Here is an 18,854-nt window from a genome sequence, read left to right as displayed (position 1 = left end):
CCATGATGGGGGGGGGGGGGAAGACCCTGAGCTCCCACGGGCCGTTTGACGCCCCCCCAACAGCAGGGGTGCTCTTTGGGGGGGTCACCCAGCACCCCAACCTGCTTCTCCCCCCAATCACCTCTGCGCCCCCCTACAATGAGTCAGGAACCCCCTCACAGAGCCCTCTCCAAAGCCAAAGCCAAAGCCAAACAGCCCCCCCTCGAGTGAAGGGAGGCGGGAGCTGGGGGACCCCTAAATATGGGGACCCTGCGGCGGGGGGGGCGCCGCCTGCTCGGAACAGCCGAGGCGCGCCGGGCTCCTTCCCTCAATGACCGAGACTGGGAACGCACTATTCCCGCCCCCTCCCCGCGCCGACCAATGGGAAACGGCGCTAGTCCCGCCCCCTCCTCGCGCGGACCAATGGGAAGCGGCTCTGGTCCCGCCCCCTTCCCGCACGGACCAATGGGAAGCGTCACTGGTCCCGCCCCTTCTCGCGCAGACCAATGGGAAGCTGCGCTGGTCCCGCCCCCTCCTCACGTGGACCAATGGGAAGCGGCGCCCCCCGCTCGGCGCCCGCTATTGGACGGATTTAAATGGGTTGTTTTCAATGAATGGGCGGAGCGAATGGGGCGGGGAGAGGGAGCAGTGGGGCAGGGGCGGAGTCATGGGGCGGGGGTCGATGGGGCGGGGGTCGATGGGGCAGGGATGGTGGGGTAAAGATTGAGTGGTGGGGCAGGGGGCGATGGGGCAGGGATTGATGGGACAGGGAGCAAGCAGTGGGGCAGGGGCAGTGGGGCAGGGAGCGATGGGGCAGGGACTGGTGGGGCAGGGGCAGTGGGGTATGGACAGGGGCAGGGGCCGAACAGTGGGGCAGGGGGTGATGGGGCACAGACAGGGACAGGGGGCAATAGGGCAGGGGGTGATGGGGCAGGGAGTGAGCGGTGGGGTGGGGAGCAATGGGGCAGGGGATGGTGGGGGCATCAATTGAGTGGTGGGGCAGGGAGCGATGGGGCAGAGACTGGTGGGGCAGGGAGCAAGCAGTGGGGCAGAGAGTGATGGGGCAGGGGCAGTGGGGTATGGACAGGGGCAGGGGCCGAACAGTGGGGCAGGGGGCGATGGGGCAGGGATCAACGGGGCTCTGTCTCCACCAGCGAGGTGTCCAGGAGCCGGGATGCTCCATCGGCCATGGGGCCCTGCAAGAGGTGACCCCCGTCCTGTGCTGGCGCAGAGCTGGGGGGACGGTGCCCCCCTCTCCCCAACCGCCGGCGCAGCCTCGAGGTGTGACTCCAGGGGTGCAGGAGCTGTGGCCAATTTGGGGCCACGCTGGGGAGCGCTGGGCTCCCTCTGCTCCCCCAGGCTGTCCCCTCGCTCCTTCTGCAGCTCTGGGGGTGATTAATGGCCCCACGGAGCTCCTTCCCGGCCAGCTGGAGCTGCCGGAGTCTCTTTGCCAGCTGGGAAGGACCGCATTGTTCCACCTCATGATTTATAGGGACGATCCCCTCCCTCCTCACTCCGCTCTCTGGACAGAAGAACCCGTGTGGCTCTGCGAGGTGTCCCCCGTGGGGCACCCAGGATTGGGAAGGGGCCACTGGGTGCTTCCCACCCATCTCCTGAGGATGAAGGAACCTCCAGACCCATCTCTGTCTGCTCTTCTTCTTGGAAATGATCATCTGCACAGCAGCGAAGCCTCAGAGGGGGGTTTGTGAGGTCCTCGTGTGCCTCCTGGAGCGGAGCAGGGACGGTTGTGTCCCCTCATGCTCCACAAACCCCCTCTCCTTGCCCAGAGCTGCCCCGGAACGCAGCGCTCAAACATCCCGACCCCCGGGAGGTCCAACACCCGCCAGTCCCAAGGTGCCCCGGCCCGGCTTCCCGCTCCACGGAGAGGAATAGCTCTGGAGATGAGTCCCGGAGAGGAGGGTGACAGCTTCCCGGTGTCCCAGGCGGAGCAGCAGCTCCTGACCCATCCCTACAGGGTTTGTCTGACCTGTCTGCGGCCTCCGGAGCTCCAGGCTGCTGGGGTCGGATCAAGCCAACCCTTTCTGGCCCTCTCCTTTCCTCCTCCGGCACAACTTGAGGCCGTTTCCTCTCATCCCATCACTTGGGAGAAGAGCCCATCACCCGTTTGGCTCAACCTCCTTCCAGGAGCTGCGGAGAGCGATGAGGTCTCAGCCTCCTCTTCTCCAACCGAAGCAGCCCCAGGGCCCTCAGCCGCTCCCATAACCCCTGTTCTCCAGCCCCTTCCCACCTCCGTTCCCTTCTCCGGACACGCTCCAGCCTCTCAAGACCTTTCTTGGAGTGAAGGACCCAAAACTGAACCTGGGATTCAAGGAGTCCAGGGGGACGATCCCGTCCCTGCTCCTTCTGGCCACCCCATGGCTGATCCAAGCCGGGATGCTGGTGGCCTCCTTGGCCACCTGGGCCACTGCTGGCTCGTGTTCAGCTGGTATCACCCGGTACCCACAAGTCCCCAGGAAGGGGGGTACCAGATCTGGGTGGGCGTGTGGGGCTCCATTGTGGGGACCCAGCAGATGGCACTGCTGCCTCGTGAGCTGGGGACACCGCTGCTGCCCATGGTGACATCCAAGAGGGATTTGGGCATGCTGAGACAAGGGGTCTCCTTCCCTCTTCCCAAACCGGGGTGTCACATCCTGCCCTGGCTGCTCCTTTTGGGGCGAGGAGGTGACGCAGAACGGGGCAGCAGCCATCCCCACCTCATTGTCCCTGCGGCAGGGACACGGCAACACCACCGGGCAGAAGCGGCTGAGCAGTTCCGCGCGTGTCCCTTTTTCTGCACCATCAGGACTGCTTTCCGTGGGTCTTTTTCCAAGGAAAAGCCACTCCTCGTGCTCCAACCTACCTGAGAATGGGGACCAACATCCTCCAGAGGCCAAGGGAAGGATGGAGAGGTGGAGATGGGGATGGAGAAGCCAAGGGAAGGATGGAGAGGTGGAGATGGGGATGGAGAAGCCAAGGGAAGGATGGAGAGGTGGAGATGGAGATGGAGAAGCCAAGGGAAGGATGGAGAGGTGGAGATGGGGATGGAGAAGGAGAGAGAAGGAAAGAGCTGTGGGAAGAGGGAAAGAGCTGGGAAGCACCTGGGATAACGCTTAGGGAGGTAGAGGAGAAGCCGAGCTGCCTGTCACCGTCCCTGCCCGCGAGCACAAAGAGCAGGCGAGGGACCCAATCTGTCGAGATGATGACGGAGATGACGGCGAGGCCAGAACCAGCATCTAAATTAGCATGAAGTGTTTCCATTGTGCGATGCACAATGAGGACCATATGTCAGGGACGGGGTTGGCAGCCGGGAACAACGAGCCCCGCAGAGGTTTGGGAGCCGCTGCCGCCAAAGCTCGCGTTTCCACAACCCGATTACCACCTCCCGGAGCTGGAGATGCTCAACCTCCACGCGTGGAGGCTGGTTGGGATAAGAGTTGGGATCTGGATGGAGGCGGAAGGGATTCGGAGCATCCCAAGGCGCAAACACCAGCGATGGGACAAAAAGGGAACGCCAAAGTCTTTCAAGGTTCCCTCCTTTGCCTCACCAGCCGCTCTCGCCGCTGCAGCGCGGTCCAAAGTCTCCCTCCCCCTGTTTATTATTTCCCCTTTGCCGCATCTCAGCCGCGCCGCAGCCGAGGCCAATTGATTAGATGAAGAAATTTGGAGCAAGTCGGCGAACAGCTGCATCCTCTCCCCCGGGGACCCAGCAGAGCGGTGAGACAAAGGAGATGAGCCGCAAACTTGCTTCCCCACGTAGCTGGGGCTTGGGCTGAGGAGGAGGGCTGGAGGACAGGGAGAAGGAGACCACGAGGTCTCTGTTGAGCAGAGGTGTACGGGCGAGTGATGGTGACTTTGGAAGCTGGATGCACACGGAATTTCTCAGGGGTGTGCAGGAGACGGGGTTTATCGGGTGTGTTTGGAGATTGTTAAGGCTGGGAAAGACCTCTAAGACAAGACTGAAGTGAGATCTTAGGAAGAAATGTTTTGCCGTGAGGGTGGGGAGGCCCTGGCCCAGGTTGCCCAGAGCAGTGGTGGCTGCCCCATCCCTGGAGGGGTTCCAGGCCAGGTTGGATGGGGTTTGGAGCCCCTGATCCAGTGGGAGGTGTCCCTGCCCATGGCAGGGGTGGGACTGGATGGGCTTTGAGGTCTCTTCCAACCCAACCCAGTCCATGATTCTGTGATAATCCACCCCAACCACCATCACAACACCAACATACCTACTAGGATGCTGATGTCTGGACCAGATGTCCTCTTCTCTCTGCCGGGACTGGGTTGTTTGTGGTCTGCTCATCCCAGCAAACCCCAGCTGGGCTCAAACGGTTGCTGCAGGTCCAGGCAAAGCCCAAGACTTAGCGTCCACCCTGGCTCTGAGCGAGCTGGTGCTGGTGGGACCCTGGGTGCCAAGAGGACACATCTCAGCCCCCTTGGCTGGGTGGTGGGTGATGGCCTCTGTCCCACCACCTCCTTTCAATCTTCCACCACCACTGAACAAGGAAGAGACTATTAAAAACAAGATTAAGAAATAAAAGAAAGAATAAAAGAGAAAGCCGGGCACTCCAAGTTCAAGATCTCTCTTTTTGCTGGCGGTTTAATTCATTTCCCCCTCCCCGACTTCCTTGTGAACTCATAAATAATAAACCCTTCCACAGTCTGAACGGCCAAGACAAACACGCGCTGGGGCACGACGGGGGGTGGGTTGTTTTTTCCGCTGTGGTTATTATTATTATTGTTTGTTTTTGAAGTTTTTCCTTTCCCAAAAGTGCACGAGACAGCAAATAAATAATAACATTTCTCAATAAATTAATTCAATAAATATCCTTGTGGCACAGAGTCGGGGCTGGGGATGGGAGGGGAAGGGTGAGCTGCTCTGCTCTGGCTCTGCCGCTGCCCGGTGATGGGATCCGTTGCTCCGGTCCTCAGGGTTCCCACGTTCCCCGGCGAGTCCTTGCGAGACAGAGGTAGCGATCCTTCTCCCTGCTTTTACAGGGAGGGGGTGGAAAATGAGGTACGGAGCGAGGCGCCGGTGGCAGAGACAGGGGTGGGATGGAGCCGGGAGGTCTGCGAGGTCGTGGGATGCCCATGCGGGGCTCACGGAGCTCGGATGTTCAGCATGGGGAGCAGCCGATGTCTCAGGAGGGCAAAGAGTGGAAGCCCGGATGGTCGAGCGTGGTGGGACCTCTGCTCCGGCTCTGGGGGTTCGCAGGACATCGCGTCGCCCCCCTCACCAGGAACGGTTCATCTCTGGCTCACCAGAGTCCACCTCCCCTGTGGAGGACCTCATGGCGAGTCTCGACGAGGAGCAGCCCCATCCCCTTCCCCATGGACCGGGCTGTGGCTCTGCTCCCACCCGGAGCGTCGGCTGGAAGCTCAGCCCGCGGTTCTGCGTGGTCCGTGTCCCCAGCCCAGGCTCTGCTTGTGCTCTTGCCACCACCAGTGCAAAATGAACTCTTCAAACAAAGAAAACACCCAGAAAACAAAGGCAAAACATTCACTCTTGCAACGAGCTTTCCCCAACCTCAGCGCGGAGACGAGGCTGCTCCGCTCCGCTTTCCCTTCCCTCTCCCAAAGTGCTGATCCGTGTTGGGGGGTCAAGAAGAGCCCCGGCTGCGGGAAGCCGCTCAAAGGGACCATTCCTGCTTCCTCCCCTCTCCGACGCCGCTGCTCTGCAAAGCCACGTAAAGTGCAGTGTACCTCAGCGGAGCTGCACCAGCGCTGGACTGGTGCAAACGGGGAGGCTCGCGGCACCCCACGGCGAAGCCTCTTTGCACGTGAGCCCCGGCGGCACCCGCTGGGATGCGGCGCTGGGGGAGCTGAGCACCGCCGTCCCCTGCCTGCGCTGGGGGTTGTGCCGCGCTCGGGACCCCCACTCGGGGCTTTGTCACCAGGAGCAGAGAAGTAGAGAGGGAGGAAGAGTGGGGAGGGATGAAGGTTGCGTGGGGAGAGCTGGTGCCCAGGGGGGGTCGCGGCTGTGGGGGCAACGGGAACCCAGTGGAGCTCACACTCGTACTTTAGTGCAAAGGAGGGCTGAGCAGCGAAGCTGTGGGGAGACCAGATGTGCGACGGAGAGGCTCGGGGAGACCCTTGGTGCTGCTCCTGCTTGGCCCCTCCAGCGCCAGGGCAGCCCTGGGGACGGGGCACCGCTCGGGCAGGTTCTCCTCCGGCTCATCACTCTGCTCCTTGCGGCTGTCCCTTTCAGGCTCGGCTCTCTCACACAAAGATGTCTTGCTACGACCTGTGCCCACCAAAAACCGGCGTGGCCGTCCCCCAGCCCATCGCTGAGAGCTGCAACGAGCTGTGCGCCCGCCAGTGCCCCGACTCCACAGCCTTCATCCAGCCTCCGCCCGTGGTTGTCACCTTCCCCGGCCCCATCCTCAGCTCCTTCCCCTCCCAGCACCCACCTTTGGGTGCCACCAGCCACCTTTGGGGGCTCCTTGGGGTTCAGGGGGGGTCTCTGCCCCCCACGCCAGCCCTGCAGTGGGCAGCGCAGTGAGAAACGCCTCTCCGCTCCATCTCAAGGGGAATCTGCCACTGTCACCCAGCGTGGTCAGGTCCTGCCAGGTGTGCCCCACGCTTTGTGGTCCCTTTTTGGGGGTGAAAAGCCGGGGCAATCGCTCAGGGATGCTCCTGGCTCTGCTCCCTCCGTGGAGAGGATGGGACCAACGCGGACCTCCCGGTGCCCAGCACGATGCCAGGGGCAGAGCAGCAGCCAAGAGATAAACCACCCCGACTGGTGGTGCTGGTGGGGCGGCTGGTGGCAGAAGGTACGGACAGACAGACGAGACAGACGTGGGCTCAGTGGCTCCTGCTGCGGAGCAGACAGAGCGGACAGACTGACGGCTCAGGATCCCGTAGGCGGTATCAGTAGGATGCGCAGCAGATGGATGGACAGAAGATGGGAGCGTTCGTAGCCGGCAGAGGTTCAGGCAGCAGATCCAGCAGGATGGACAGATGGCTGATGGACCAAACATCCAGCCTGACTCGGGCAGGATGGAAGGACATTCGGATGTGAGCATCGTGGTGGGGAAATACAGAACATAGTTCAGACGGAGGGTAGAGCAGACGGCTGGGGACTCGATCCTTTGGAACAGACGGATGAAGACAGGCACAACGTTTTGGACACCCAACACGTGGTTCGGTTCGTAGATGGACAGACGGACTTGAGCTCTTGGCTCAGATGCCCAGCACATGGTCAGGTAGTGGGAGACAGACAGACGGACGCAGGCCAGGCGGGTCAGACATCCAGCACGTGGTTCAGGTAGGAGATGTAGCAGATGGCCAAGCGGAGGATCTCAATCTTGGAGAGCTTCTTGTCCGGCGGCAAGGTGGGCAGCAGCTTCCGCAGCTCAGCAAAGGCCATGTTGAAGGCTTCGACGCGGATGCGCTCCCGCGTGGCGTGGGCTGTCCGGTATTTGGCCGTGGCGCGCCTCCGGCGCCGACGTTCCTCCCGACTCAGGTGCTGTAGGTCTTTCTTCACGGCTTCGCCCGGCTCAGCTGTCCGGGACTGAGCGCACAAACCAACGCCGCCGGCGTCCTCTGCGCTGCCCGCGCGGCCACCACCGCAGTCGCTGAAGACGGATTCGGATTCGGAGTGCGTCGGCGGGAGGTCAATCTCCGTCTGATCTGAATTGAGCATCATCTTTGCAGGAGAGGGGCGGACAGAGAGACGGAGGCTTCGGAGATGTGAGACAAGAGAACAGACGGACCCGGGCGCGATGCGGAAGCGAAACCGCTCTGCTTTATAGAGAAGGTCTTGGGATCACAGCAAACCCCTGGTTGTTCTCTTCCTCTTCCTCCTCATCACACACAGTGTCTGCAAGGGAATGTCAAAATTTTCCCTTTTCCCTGGAGGACTTTTGTGATAAATAATGTAAGGACAATGGCAGGAAGCATAGAAATCAAATAAATCAATAAATAAATATCCTCTGTGAGTGTTTGAGCACAGAGACCGCGGGTTCTTCCGTGCAGGACCCAGTTTTGGAGGTGTCAAGTGTCAGAGCCGAACTCCTGCGTGCGCTGGAAAAGAGAAGAAGCACAGGGGCTCTCAGTACTAATTGGCTCCGGGTGGATAGGGGAGATGCAGCTGGATTTACTCCACCTGCCCTGCGGCATCGGGTCCAACCGGAGCAGGGAACGGGCTGGGATGGGGCTCCAGGTCGCCGCTCGTGGGCAGCGGAGAGGGAGGTGGTGGGGTTGCTCTGGGAGAAGGTGGAAGCTGTTCCTCCTGGCTCTCCGGAGAGATGACAGGTGGTGGATGAGGGAAGGGAAAAAAAAAAACCCAGACTGTGGGGGTGAGAGGAAGGGGGGGTTATTGTATACGAAATGAGCCCGTATGTCATGGATCCTGGCACCCCCGACATATGGAACCCAACACAGCTGTTTTGCTTGATGTGTCCAAATAGACGCTGGCTCCCCGTTCCCTCCGGGATGCTGCGCTGCCGGCTGGGAAAGCTGCTTCTCCTCTCCCTTCTCCTCCCCCCACTGCCTTCCCCGCACGGCTCCAGCACTGGGGGCTTCCAGGCTTGCCTAGATGCCTCCAGCATCCCAGGAGCAGGGCTGGGAAAGGCAGGTCTTGCTGCAGGCGCGTTCGCCCCCCAGGAAGGGGAATCAGAACGACAGAATGGTTTGGGGTTGGAAGGAACCTCAAAGCCCATCCAGTCCCACCTTCTGCCATGGGAAGGGACACTTCCCACTGGATCAGGGGCTCCAAACCCCATCCAACCTGGCCTGGAACCCCTCCAGGGATGGGGCAGCCACCACTGCTCTGGGGAACCTGGGCCAGGGCCTCCCCACCCTCACAGCAAAACATTTCTCCCCAAGATCTCATCTCAATCTCCCTTCTTTCATCTCTAAACCTTTCCTCCATGTCCTCTCCCTGACCAAGAGCCCCTCCTCAGCTCTCCTGGAGGCTTTCCTGTAGGAAGGGTTGGGGTGGAGCAGGGGAATAAAGTTCAGATGGGGAAATGCTGCTGCTGGAAGAGCCGTCAGCCCGGCTGGGAAGCGAGCCAGGCAGAGATGTACAACACATCACCTCTCTTCAGGCCTGACAAGCTCGTAATGAGCCGTACGAGTGAGAAATGGAAACTAAACGAATATGGACGGGTGATGGCTGGGAAGAAATAGTCCACATCCCATTTGCAAAGCCTGGCGGGGGGCAGAGCCCTTGATGTGCTTTGACAGAAGCGCTGCCCACGGGGCACAAGGAACCCCCTAAGCACCTGCACAGCCGCCCTGAGCCCCCCCAGACCTCTGTGGCTGCCTCTCTGCGTGCTTCCACAAACACACGTGTCAACATACATGTCCACGTTTCCCAGCACGTATGTGCAGATGCTCCCCACCAAAAACTCCTCTGTGAGAATCCCGCATCCATTCACGCGCAGTAATTTACACCCACACTGATAAATCTACTCCAAATCACACACACACGCTCACCTTTGCACTGTGATATTCAGTTCTCACTTAAAAAATTACCCTGGACTTCCTTTTCCGTAGCACAAAACCTTCCAGCTATGGCTCAGAGTACAAGGGAACCATCCGAATCTTGAGCAGAAAGTTACTCTTGTGAAGAGTAAATGGAGACGATGGAAGGGCTGATGGAAAGGTGGCTCTTGGGATGCATGGAGATTCCCTCTCGAGGCTTCGAGCTTGCGATAAGCTGCATCATCCTTGGAGCGCGGCTGAGTTTGGGTTTGGGTTTAACTTGCTCTCGCTGTGATCGTCTTCAGAGAGAGGGACCAAGAACTGCAGCCCACGCAGGAGCGTGGATCTCGAGTTCCTGAAATCACCACCTCTGCTCTAGCCGTGACTTGTGCGTCTTCTTCAACCGTCTCCATTCCTCTCCTGCTTTAATTTCTTTTCTCCTTCCGCTCTCGTCCCCTTCCTGCAGACCCAGGACCTCCTTCCTGGTGCTCAGCGGCTGCGGGAGCCGTCCCACCCCGCCGGCTGCTTCGCCCTGGGGAGCAGCGTGTCCGTGGGTGAACACCACCCGGAGCAAGTCCATGCCCGGCTGGTGCCTTGGGACAACCCTTCATGGCCACCTTGAGGCTCATCGCCGCGGCTCTGGTGACGAGTCGTTGCCTGGATGTCCAGGATCACGCTCACATGAGCGGCTCCGCATCCGTGTGTGCAACCTCTCCTTAAATATTCCCCTTAGGGGTGGAGAACCACATTGGATCTCTTCTGCTGTCTTCACTGCTCTTCTCTCTCCTTATCCTGGTGCTGCCGGTCGGGAAACAACAGGTCTGTTCTCCTCTCGCTCTGCAAACTCAGGCGCTGCCGCAACCGACTGCGCTGGAAGCGCCGTCCATGAGCCGTCCCGGCGAGAAACTGCTCCGGCGCCAGCGCCATCGCTTCAGCACAGGGCAGGGAAGGAGACACCAGGCAGCTTCTGTCCCCTCCTAGGACACCGGCACCGAGGCACGAGCGCATCGCTTCATCTTGGAATAGGGGAGGCTGCAAGACCTCCTTCTCCTCGGGCAGACGGGGATGGCGACCTGGCCCGGGAGCCGCCCGGGAAGCGCTCGCCGCTCTGCCCCACGGTCTGCAGGCTGCGGGATGTGCCGCTGGCGCTGTCTCAGCTCCTTGAGAGTGAATTTAATGTGTACTGAACACGGGATCTCAGTTGCGGGACATCGGAAGGAGACGCTGGACCATTGGCATGAAGACAAGTTTCTGTCCTAGACCCAAATAAACTCCTTATCCCACTCCTCCTTTGCTGAGTGAGTCCCGTCCTCAAACAGCTTTTTCTTCGCGTGGGTGACTCCTGCTCTGAGTGACTCTACTTCACTTTTCCCTTCAGACGAACCATAAGGTGCCACGTTCCTAAATTCATCTATTGCAGAAGCTCTTTCAAACCTACGTTTGCTCCAGTCCTGCCTTCAGCACAACCCCGGGAAGGTTAAACCCCCCGATGGAAAGCAATGCTTCCACCTCCTCTCTTGCCCTTTTTCCTCGCACTCCAGACTGCAATGGAACAATTTCGGAAGCCTCCCTGGCCACACAGAATGTGTCTGAGACTCCCTTCCAGGCCATCTCAATGAGGTTCCTTTTCTCTTTCCTGATCTGGAATCCCCCGTGCCACCAGCCAAGCTCAAAGCCAAGGATGTACACATGGGTTTGTGCATTAAACCTCGTGCCGAGGTCAACCTCCCTTCCGCAGAGCCCATGGCTTTGTGCAGGTACCTTCCCGCACGGCCCACGCCGCTGACCTCCCTGTCCCTCTCCCCACGTCCACGCTACCATTTCGGCGACATCAAACCTCGCAGCGACATCCAGGAGAGCTGCTCACCCATCCCATCCCATCCCATCCCATCCCATCCCATCCCGTCCCATCCCGTCCCGTCCCATCCCATCCCTTACCCCCAAGCCGATGACCATTCCCAGGCTCCAGCTTTTCTCTTCCAAGCAGGATGAAGCTCAAAGTAATCCAGGGAGGGAGGAACCGCTTGGCTCATCCATCCATTGAGGTGGGAGAAAGTTTCCTGGTGTTCTGCTCCACGGGATGGACCTGGAGGGGGGTCAGGGGGAACGCCAGCAGCCTTGGGACCCAGGCATGCTACTCCCTGGGAAGGAGTGCGAGCGGGCCACCGCGCGTGGAGATGGACACCCCAAGGAGGCATGTGCCCCATGCGCTATATATACACCCCAGCCTCGCACGCCAGCTCCGACCCCGACCGCCTCATTGGCCATTCTGGTGCTCCCCCCCTCATAAATATTAAAGTCAAGAGAGGGGATGCCATTGGCTGTGTGGGAGGTTGGAGCCCCCGGGAGAGAAGGGAGGTGGAGGTTGGATGTGGTCCTGGAGGGTGGATGGAGGTGGTGGGCTGGGAGGGAGGGAGAGAGGAGGGTGGGTGTGCTCCGGGAGAAGGCGACATCTGTTCTCCATGCATATTTCATAAAGGAGAAATAGAGAGATGGGAGCGAGCGGGGAAAGGGGAAAAGGGAGACGCAGACAGGCAGGCAGGTCCCCGCTCCAGGCTGGGGTGAGAAGCAGCGTGTGTAGAAGAAGCGCGGCCAACAGCAGAGCCTTCCCGTGGCTCCCACCGTCCCGCTGCCGCGGTGTGGGCGCCTTCGGGAGCTGAGCTGTGTGTCCGAGCATCCACACGTGTCTGAGCGCACACAACCACGAGACGCAGGGGTCTGGGGTGGGGGACGTGGGGTGGGTGAGCAGCGGAGGGTGCCCGGACCGTGGAGACCCTCTCCCGGCCGTGCTCCAGCAGCAGCGGCCACCGCCTCAACAGTTCTGCCCGCGAGATGCCCTAAAATTCATCTGGAGGAAAGTTTGGTGAGAAAAGAGAAAGAAAGCGAAAGGCAGGTACCCAGAGGATGGAATGATTGTTTGGAAACACTGATGCTCTGTTTAAGCGTGAAACAATGATCCCTGTGGTGGGTGTGACTTTCTCTCTGCCTCTCACCCTTCTCTGCTTTCCAATTCTCCTGTAAACTCTACCTTGCAAAAATCCACTTGAGTTTGTCCTCACTTGTCAGGAAACTCCCTGCTCTGGAAATCTCAGCATCCTCCATCCATGTGCATCCTCCCGGTCCTCCCTGCGCTTTGCTGGACGGAGCCTCCCACCTTCCTTCACCACCGAGCGCTGGAGGTTGTGGCCCCCGTCGCCTCCCCGGGGGGTGGTTCGCCATCCCCTGCGCTGACAGGAGAAGCTCAGGTGTTGGGCATCGGCACCTGGGCGGCCTCCAGCCCGTGGCACGCGTCAGCAGATGGTCCTGGAGTTTGCAGGGCGAGCGGCGGACGAGGCAGAGGGATCAGGTGGCAGCGCGACGGCTGCCTCACCATTGCTATGGCACCGATTAGAACACAAGATTCGCCTAATGAGCTCGTGGCAAGAGCCGCGTCCGCCCCGAGACCAAAGCACGCGCCGTGCTCAGCACGTCAGGCATCCCACAGGCATCCCACGAACGCTTCTCCCACGCACAAATCCCTCCTGCCTCATGCATGGGAACACGAGCGGAGCATCCACATCCACACGGGTGCGTGAATGCATCCCGGACTCCTCGCACAGCCCCCTCCTCCCTCGCTGCAGTGCTGCCCCCATCTCCCCTGAGAGCCCGATGGGTTGTTTGTGTTTATTCTCGCTCTGCGCCCCCTGTTCCTCCTCTGTTCCCGTCTCGCCTGCCCACCCTCGGGGCCAGCTCGTCTTCTCCTGCCAGGACGCCAGCAGGGCCCCACCTCTCTCCACAGCTGATGCTGGGCTGCTCCGGGCATCCTGCCGCGCTGGGCTGACGGAGGAAGGCAGGGAAGGGGCTGGGTTGGCTGCCGGAGCATCGTCTCCACTGGGGAGGACAAGCCCGAGCTGTGTGGGCCTTGAGACCATCGCTGCACGCAGCTTTCAGCTCTCACTCAAGTTGTTCTCTCAAGTTGAGGCACTGGCAGATCCATCCCAGACCCTCCTGGGGTGCTCTGCGGGGAAAAGGACCACCTGGGGACACTAACAGGGGACAACCCTCTCTGCTCAGCTGCAGGGACTCAAGCACAGAGCCTGTGTCCAGCATCCAAGACCCCATTCCCATAATCCTGACTCTGTCCTGGCATGAGGAAGACTCCCAGCCTTCCACCTCCTGCAGGCAGAGAGCTACAAAGGCTCCTTCATCTCTCAGCATCCACATTTTGCACTGCCGAGACAGAGGATTTAATAAAATTATAGAATCATGGAATGGTTTGGGTCAGAAGGGACCTCAAAGCCCATCCAGTCCCACCCCTGCCATGGGCAGGGACACCTCCCACTGGCTCAGGGGCTCCAAGCCCCATCCAACCTGGCCTGGAACCCCTCCAGGGATGGGGCAGCCACCGCTGCTCTGGGCAACCTGGGCCAGGGCCTCCCCACCCTCACAGGAGAACATTTCTCCCCAAGATCTCATCTCAATCTCACCTCTTTCAGCTTCAAACCATTCCCCTCATCCTCTCCCTGCACCCCCTGATCCAGAGCCCCTCCCCAGCTTTCCTGTAGGTGGAAAATCTTGGCAAATCCTTCTCCGGCAGACCTGCCTGTTTGGATTGTTCCTTGCAGAGAAGCGATCAGGGACCCCGTAGCATCCCCGGTGTCACGGCTGGTGCTGTTATACTTCGTCCAGCCGTGCACACGTGCAGTTTGTGGCTCCATCACATCTAGTTCACAGCCACACTCTTGCGACCAAGAGCTGCAGCCCAGGCCACCTGCGAGCGTTCAGATGGCACAAGGTCTTGCCCACCACCCTGCGACACTCAGCCGGGTGGTGCTCCAACCACCGGACGTCGCAGACAGTGAGTAGGAAGCACAGTTATTGGGGTCGATGTTAGAGAAGCCCCTGGACGGCCGGTGAACCTTCACGCCGGGGGATGAAGCCCTGCAAAGCTCAAGATCGTTTTGGATGAGTACTTTGGAGCATGCAAATACGCATGCACGCGCAGGCTGTTCGTGCAAGCTGCGTGGGCACGAGTGTCCGTGTGAGTGCAAACTTGGGTCTCTCGGTGCGTGTGCACGTGGGCGGGAGGCTGAGCGAGGTCCATCACCCCTCGGCACACGTGTCTGTGTGCACACTGGAGTTTCCTTGTGCGTGTGCTGAGCTATAACAGACGGCTCCTGAGCCGCACAGCTCTCCCCACGCCCCGGCCACGCTTGCCCGGCTCGTGACAGAAGCTCTGGGGTCTGATAGCCCCTCTCGGCTCCTCGCCTTTGTCTCCGTGGCTTTTATTGAGTGCAGGTTTTGCGAGCGGTCGGTGACAGACGGCCCCGGTGCTCGATAACCAGACAATCTGTCACCGCCGCCACTGACAGCTTTCACAAGGAGCCCCTTTCCTTTCATCCTTCCCAGTTCCCTTCGCCTCTGCCTGTCCCCCTTCCACGCGTGCTCTCTGGCTTTGTTCCCCACTAAAAGCCAAATAGCGACAGAAGCTCCTGATCATAATATTGCTCTAATCGAGTCTGTCATAATCGGATCCAATCTAATTACGTTCAGATCCCTCTCTTCTCCTGACTCTCTCTATTGCCTGTCCATCTGTCCCTCTCTTCCCTTCCAGTCTTTGTGTCCATCCATCTGTTATCTGCAGGGCCTTTCTCCCTTCCCATCCTCTCCCTGGGCCCCTGCCCCATTCGCAGCACGGCCGCGCCGGCCCTTTCCTCCAGTGGCTCCCTCTCCAATCCATCTCTCTTAAAGGCCTCTCCATCAATCCATTTAGCAGCAGCTCCCTGCCTCCTCCAGCCCATCTGCTTCTCCCTTTCTGCTGGCTGCGAGATGCAGGGATGCTGTTTTGTTTGTACGTCGATCTTGATTAGCCCCGGGAACCTCACCGTTAAAGCTGCGCTGGCACTGGGGGACGATCACCTGCGTAGCAGAGAGCTCGAGGTCCTAAACAGCGTCCTCCATCCTCTGAGCTCGCGCAGGACAGCCGGGTAGGAGAGGATGGAGATCAAAGCAGGATGGAGAGCACAGGAGGGGACCCCAAGGGCGTAGGGTTTGGGAAGAGAAAACTTGACTCAGTATCACCCCCAAACCATCTTCCTTTTTCTCCAGCCCTGCTGTTCTCCTCCAGGAACGCGCAGGACTGGCTGGACGACAGACAGACGGGTGGACAGCAGCGCAGGCGTGGCGGTGGGGAGATCCAACCGGCTGTTCGCGCTGCAAACGGGAAGAAGACGCGGTCCGGTGGGGCTGAGGGCTGCGATGGGACCCAGCGAAGGAACCAGGTGGCAGTTTGTTGGGAATGTGGAGCACAAGGTCACGCCGGGGTCTTCCGTGCCTTCCCAGCAGTATCACACCGGTCTCTGACAGAGATGAGGGCAGCGGCAGAGATGGACCCTGGGCACGATCCAGTCTGGCAGTTCCTACACTCCCATTTGTAGTAGTCAGACCCTGATTTTAAACACACGTTGGACCCAGATGTGCGCTGGGTGTCGGCCAACGGCCCTCGCGCGCTGCGGTTGTCACCCTGAGCTGAGCTGCGGTCCTTCAGCTGCACCGCGCTGCTGCTCACGGAGAGGACACAGAAAGGGGTTGTCAAAGCTCCCGGCAGCAGCGACCACAGCTGATGGGACAGAGCACCGGACCGGGACACAGGACTCTGTATCCTTTAGGTGTCAACATCACACAAAGCCTCCATCACGTCTGTATCTGCTGGATTGTCCACGGACAAAGGATGCGCTCAGGCTCACTTCCCAGAGGCTCGAGGCACAGGGCACACGAAGCTGAGAGGTCATCAAAGTATTCAGCACAGACAGATCTTGAGCCACTTCAAAGCCATTGAGATGAGATCTTAGGGAGAAATGTTCTCCTGTGAGGGTGGGGAGGCCCTGGCCCAGGTTCCCAGAGCAGTGGTGGCTGCCCCATCCCTGGAGGGGTTCCAGGCCAGGTTGGATGGGGTTTGGAGCCCCTGATCCAGTGGGAGGTGTCCCTGCCCATGGCAGGGATGAGACTGGATGAGCTTTAAGATCCCTTCTGATCAACACTGTGAGTCTATAAAAGGGGTGACTGACACCCTAACAAAGCCATCGGTGGGACACCTCAGCTCGGGGCAGCTGCAGCCACTGCTGCCCGGCAGAGGAGGGGCAGCAGAAGGTGGGCAGAGTGGAGAGCAAGGATGCTACGTGGGGAACAGAAGCATCACCTCAAGTAAGAGGAATAGGGACTTGGAGAAGTGGCAGAGAGGCTGGTACCAAGGGAGCTGCTCTGCCACGTCCCAAACTCAGTCCCCAGCTTGAAGAAGGCAATGGTAGCTGCTCCTACCTCTCACCCAACAAACTCTCCTGCCCTTTGTCAGAAAGCCTTCTTTTGGTCTCCAAAAACCAATCCCTTCACTGCCCTCACTGAGCTTCATCTCTTTTAGCTGCTGATAGAACGTGAAGAACAAATTAGTTAAGAAGACACCAATTTTTTCTTCCTGTCTCCGCTGCTTCCTTCTCCCAGAAGCCAAACAGCCCCGGCTTTGTTCTGAGTATTAATTAACTTTCCTGCCTCTTAATATTCCAGAGCCATAAAGTTCCCAGGAGCTGGGAGGCCGGGCGCTAAGAAAACACACATTTCCTCTCTTGTCTCCCTCTCGCATTGACTGTCACCCCCATATGTCCCCCCCTCAGGGCACAGGGGCAGCTGCAAACCCTCCTCTCCGGGCTTGGCCCCAACCCTCGGCCTCCCAGGAGGCGGCTGAGTTCAGGGGTCAAGAGAGTCGGTGGCATCTTCTTTTTGTGCCGAAATCCCTGGTAGGGCTGCGTGGGGAGAGAGGAGAGGAAATTGATGCTTGCAAATGATGTTGTGCGCATGAAGGGGGGGGGTGTGTGTGTGTGTCTCAGCAAGATGCCCGGGGGCTCCGCTGCGGAGGCGGCGTGTGCCAGCTGCCCTCCTCGGCAAGAGGAGTTTGGGCTGCCCAAAAGCCCCAGTCTGGGCTTTGGAGGGATCCGCGCCCTTTGAAGGACACGAGGCTGTTAGAGCGAGTCCAGAGGAGGCAACGGAGGTGATGCGAGGGCTGGAGAACCTCCTGTGCGAGGACACACTGAGAGGGTTGGGGTTGTTCAGCCTGGAGAAGAGAAGGCTCCGAGGAGACCTTAGAGCAGCTTCCAGCGCTGAAAGGGGCTCCAGGAAAGCTGAGGAGGGGCTCTGGATCAGGAAGGGCAGGGACAGGATGAGGGGAATGGTTTTGAGCCAAAAGAGGGGAGATTGAGATGAGATCTTAGGGAGGAATGTATTGCCGTGAGGGTGGGGAGGCCCTGGCCCAGGGTGCCCAGAGCAGTGGTGGCTGCCCCATCTCTGGAGGGGTTCCAGGCCAGGTTGGATGGGGTTTGGAGCCCCTGAGCGAGTGGGAGGTGTCCCTGCCCATGGCAGGGGTGGGACTGGATGGGTTTGAGGTACCTTCCAACCCAAATGTTTCTATGTAGTTACCTTAGGGTACTCCAAGCACTATCTCGGTACCAGTGGCACGGGTGGGAGCTCCACGGAGAGTCTCGGGGGTTGTCAGTAAGGACAGGACTTCTCAGGGATCTTTTCAAGCCAAGGTACACAGAAGAGGCTGATTTTGGAGGATGGTCAGGAGAGAAGTGAGGCAGAGGGGTCTGTGTTTCTGTTCCTGGCTCAGCGCACTGTAGCCAAAAGAGAATTACTTCTCTCCAAGCACTACAGAAAAGGCGGTTCCAGTCAATCTTCTCCAGGGCTGTCCTACCAAGCTCCCTGTGGAGCTGGGTGCAGAGAGGAGATGGGAACAGATGCAGAGCTATAGCCTTTACCTTCAAGAGCAAAACAGAACGCCAGGCGCAGACAGGAGCTGCCCCTGGGAGCAGCTGCCCGAGCCCTCGCTGGCGTCAACACCCTGTTTATTTTGAGAAGCAGCTCAGCAAGACTTGCTAGAGGTTGCATCACTTCTTTTTCCCCTGGCAGAAGGCTGCACAACCTGCTGCTTCCAGGCTCCATCCCTTGAGGGTGGATTTGCCCTCGGCTGCTCAACTGCTTTCTTCTTTCTTCCCTGTTTCTTTGGCCAAGCGTGGAGCGGGGCAGAGAGCCTGCAGAATCCCCGTTCCGCTAAACCAGCAGAGAAACCAACCTGCTGAAGTCAATGCCCAAAAGATGCCAAGGATGCCAAGTTCTTGGATAGAACTCCAAGTTGTCCAGCACGTATAAGCCTTAGGAAGAACCGGTTAGACCAGGAATGATGTAAAACAGCCTCAAAATGTAGTAGGTCTGGAAGACATTCAAGTACTCATGCTTTGGAGCAACAAGCCAAAGTCTAAGAGTCAAAAGACTCTTTTTCTCAGTACGTGAACCTGACTGCAACGCTGAACTGAAGTGGAGTGAGCCTTTGTCTCCTCTGCTGACTGAGCTAGAGACATGGTGGCCTTTGTCAGCTGGGAGAGCGTCCTAAATGACTGCAGAAAGGTTTGCCAGGAGAAATCAAAGCCAGG

General features: G+C 59.3%; 2 protein-coding genes across 6 annotated transcripts; one reads left to right on the top strand and one right to left on the bottom strand.

Moving 5' to 3' along the window:
- Positions 1-1,511: 1,511 nt before the first annotated feature.
- Positions 1,512-2,843, top strand: LOC128849318 (uncharacterized). Its single transcript, XM_054050636.1, has 2 exons — positions 1,512-1,680; positions 1,767-2,843. Exons 1-2 carry the CDS (start codon positions 1,645-1,647, stop codon positions 2,841-2,843), a joined length of 1,113 nt encoding a protein of 370 aa, XP_053906611.1. The 5' UTR covers positions 1,512-1,644.
- A 4,359-nt stretch (positions 2,844-7,202) lies between these two features.
- On the bottom strand, positions 7,203-18,244 carry NHLH1 (nescient helix-loop-helix 1). Of its 5 annotated transcripts, none has more exons than XM_054050617.1 (4): positions 17,842-18,244; positions 12,425-12,771; positions 11,335-11,482; positions 7,203-7,992 (listed from the first exon to the last, which is right to left on the bottom strand). In XM_054050617.1, exon 4 carries the CDS (start codon positions 7,613-7,615, stop codon positions 7,211-7,213), a length of 405 nt encoding a protein of 134 aa, XP_053906592.1. In that variant the 5' UTR covers positions 7,616-7,992; positions 11,335-11,482; positions 12,425-12,771; positions 17,842-18,244; the 3' UTR covers positions 7,203-7,210. The 5 variants fall into 5 exon arrangements, with proteins under 5 accessions (XP_053906592.1, XP_053906593.1, XP_053906594.1 ...); XM_054050618.1 differs by lacking the exon at positions 17,842-18,244 and adding an exon at positions 13,163-13,594; XM_054050619.1 differs by lacking the exon at positions 12,425-12,771.
- Positions 18,245-18,854: the final 610 nt, after the last annotated feature.

Source organism: Cuculus canorus, chromosome 28 (genome assembly GCF_017976375.1).
Source record: "Cuculus canorus isolate bCucCan1 chromosome 28, bCucCan1.pri, whole genome shotgun sequence".
Classification (NCBI taxonomy): domain Eukaryota; kingdom Metazoa; phylum Chordata; class Aves; order Cuculiformes; family Cuculidae; genus Cuculus; species Cuculus canorus.
The sequence above is the reverse complement of the archived record's forward strand: the minus strand, read 5'-3'. Positions and strand labels throughout refer to the sequence as shown.

Coding starts and splice junctions, on each gene's coding strand:
- LOC128849318 (XM_054050636.1), top strand. CDS start 1,645: ATGATCATCTGCACAGCAGCGAAGCCTCAGAGGGGG. Junction 1,681..1,766: donor CAGCGAAGCCTCAGAGGGGG/GTTTGTGAGGTC, acceptor CTCCTTGCCCAG/AGCTGCCCCGGAACGCAGCG.
- NHLH1 (XM_054050617.1), bottom strand. CDS start 7,615: ATGATGCTCAATTCAGATCAGACGGAGATTGACCTCCCGCCGACGCAC.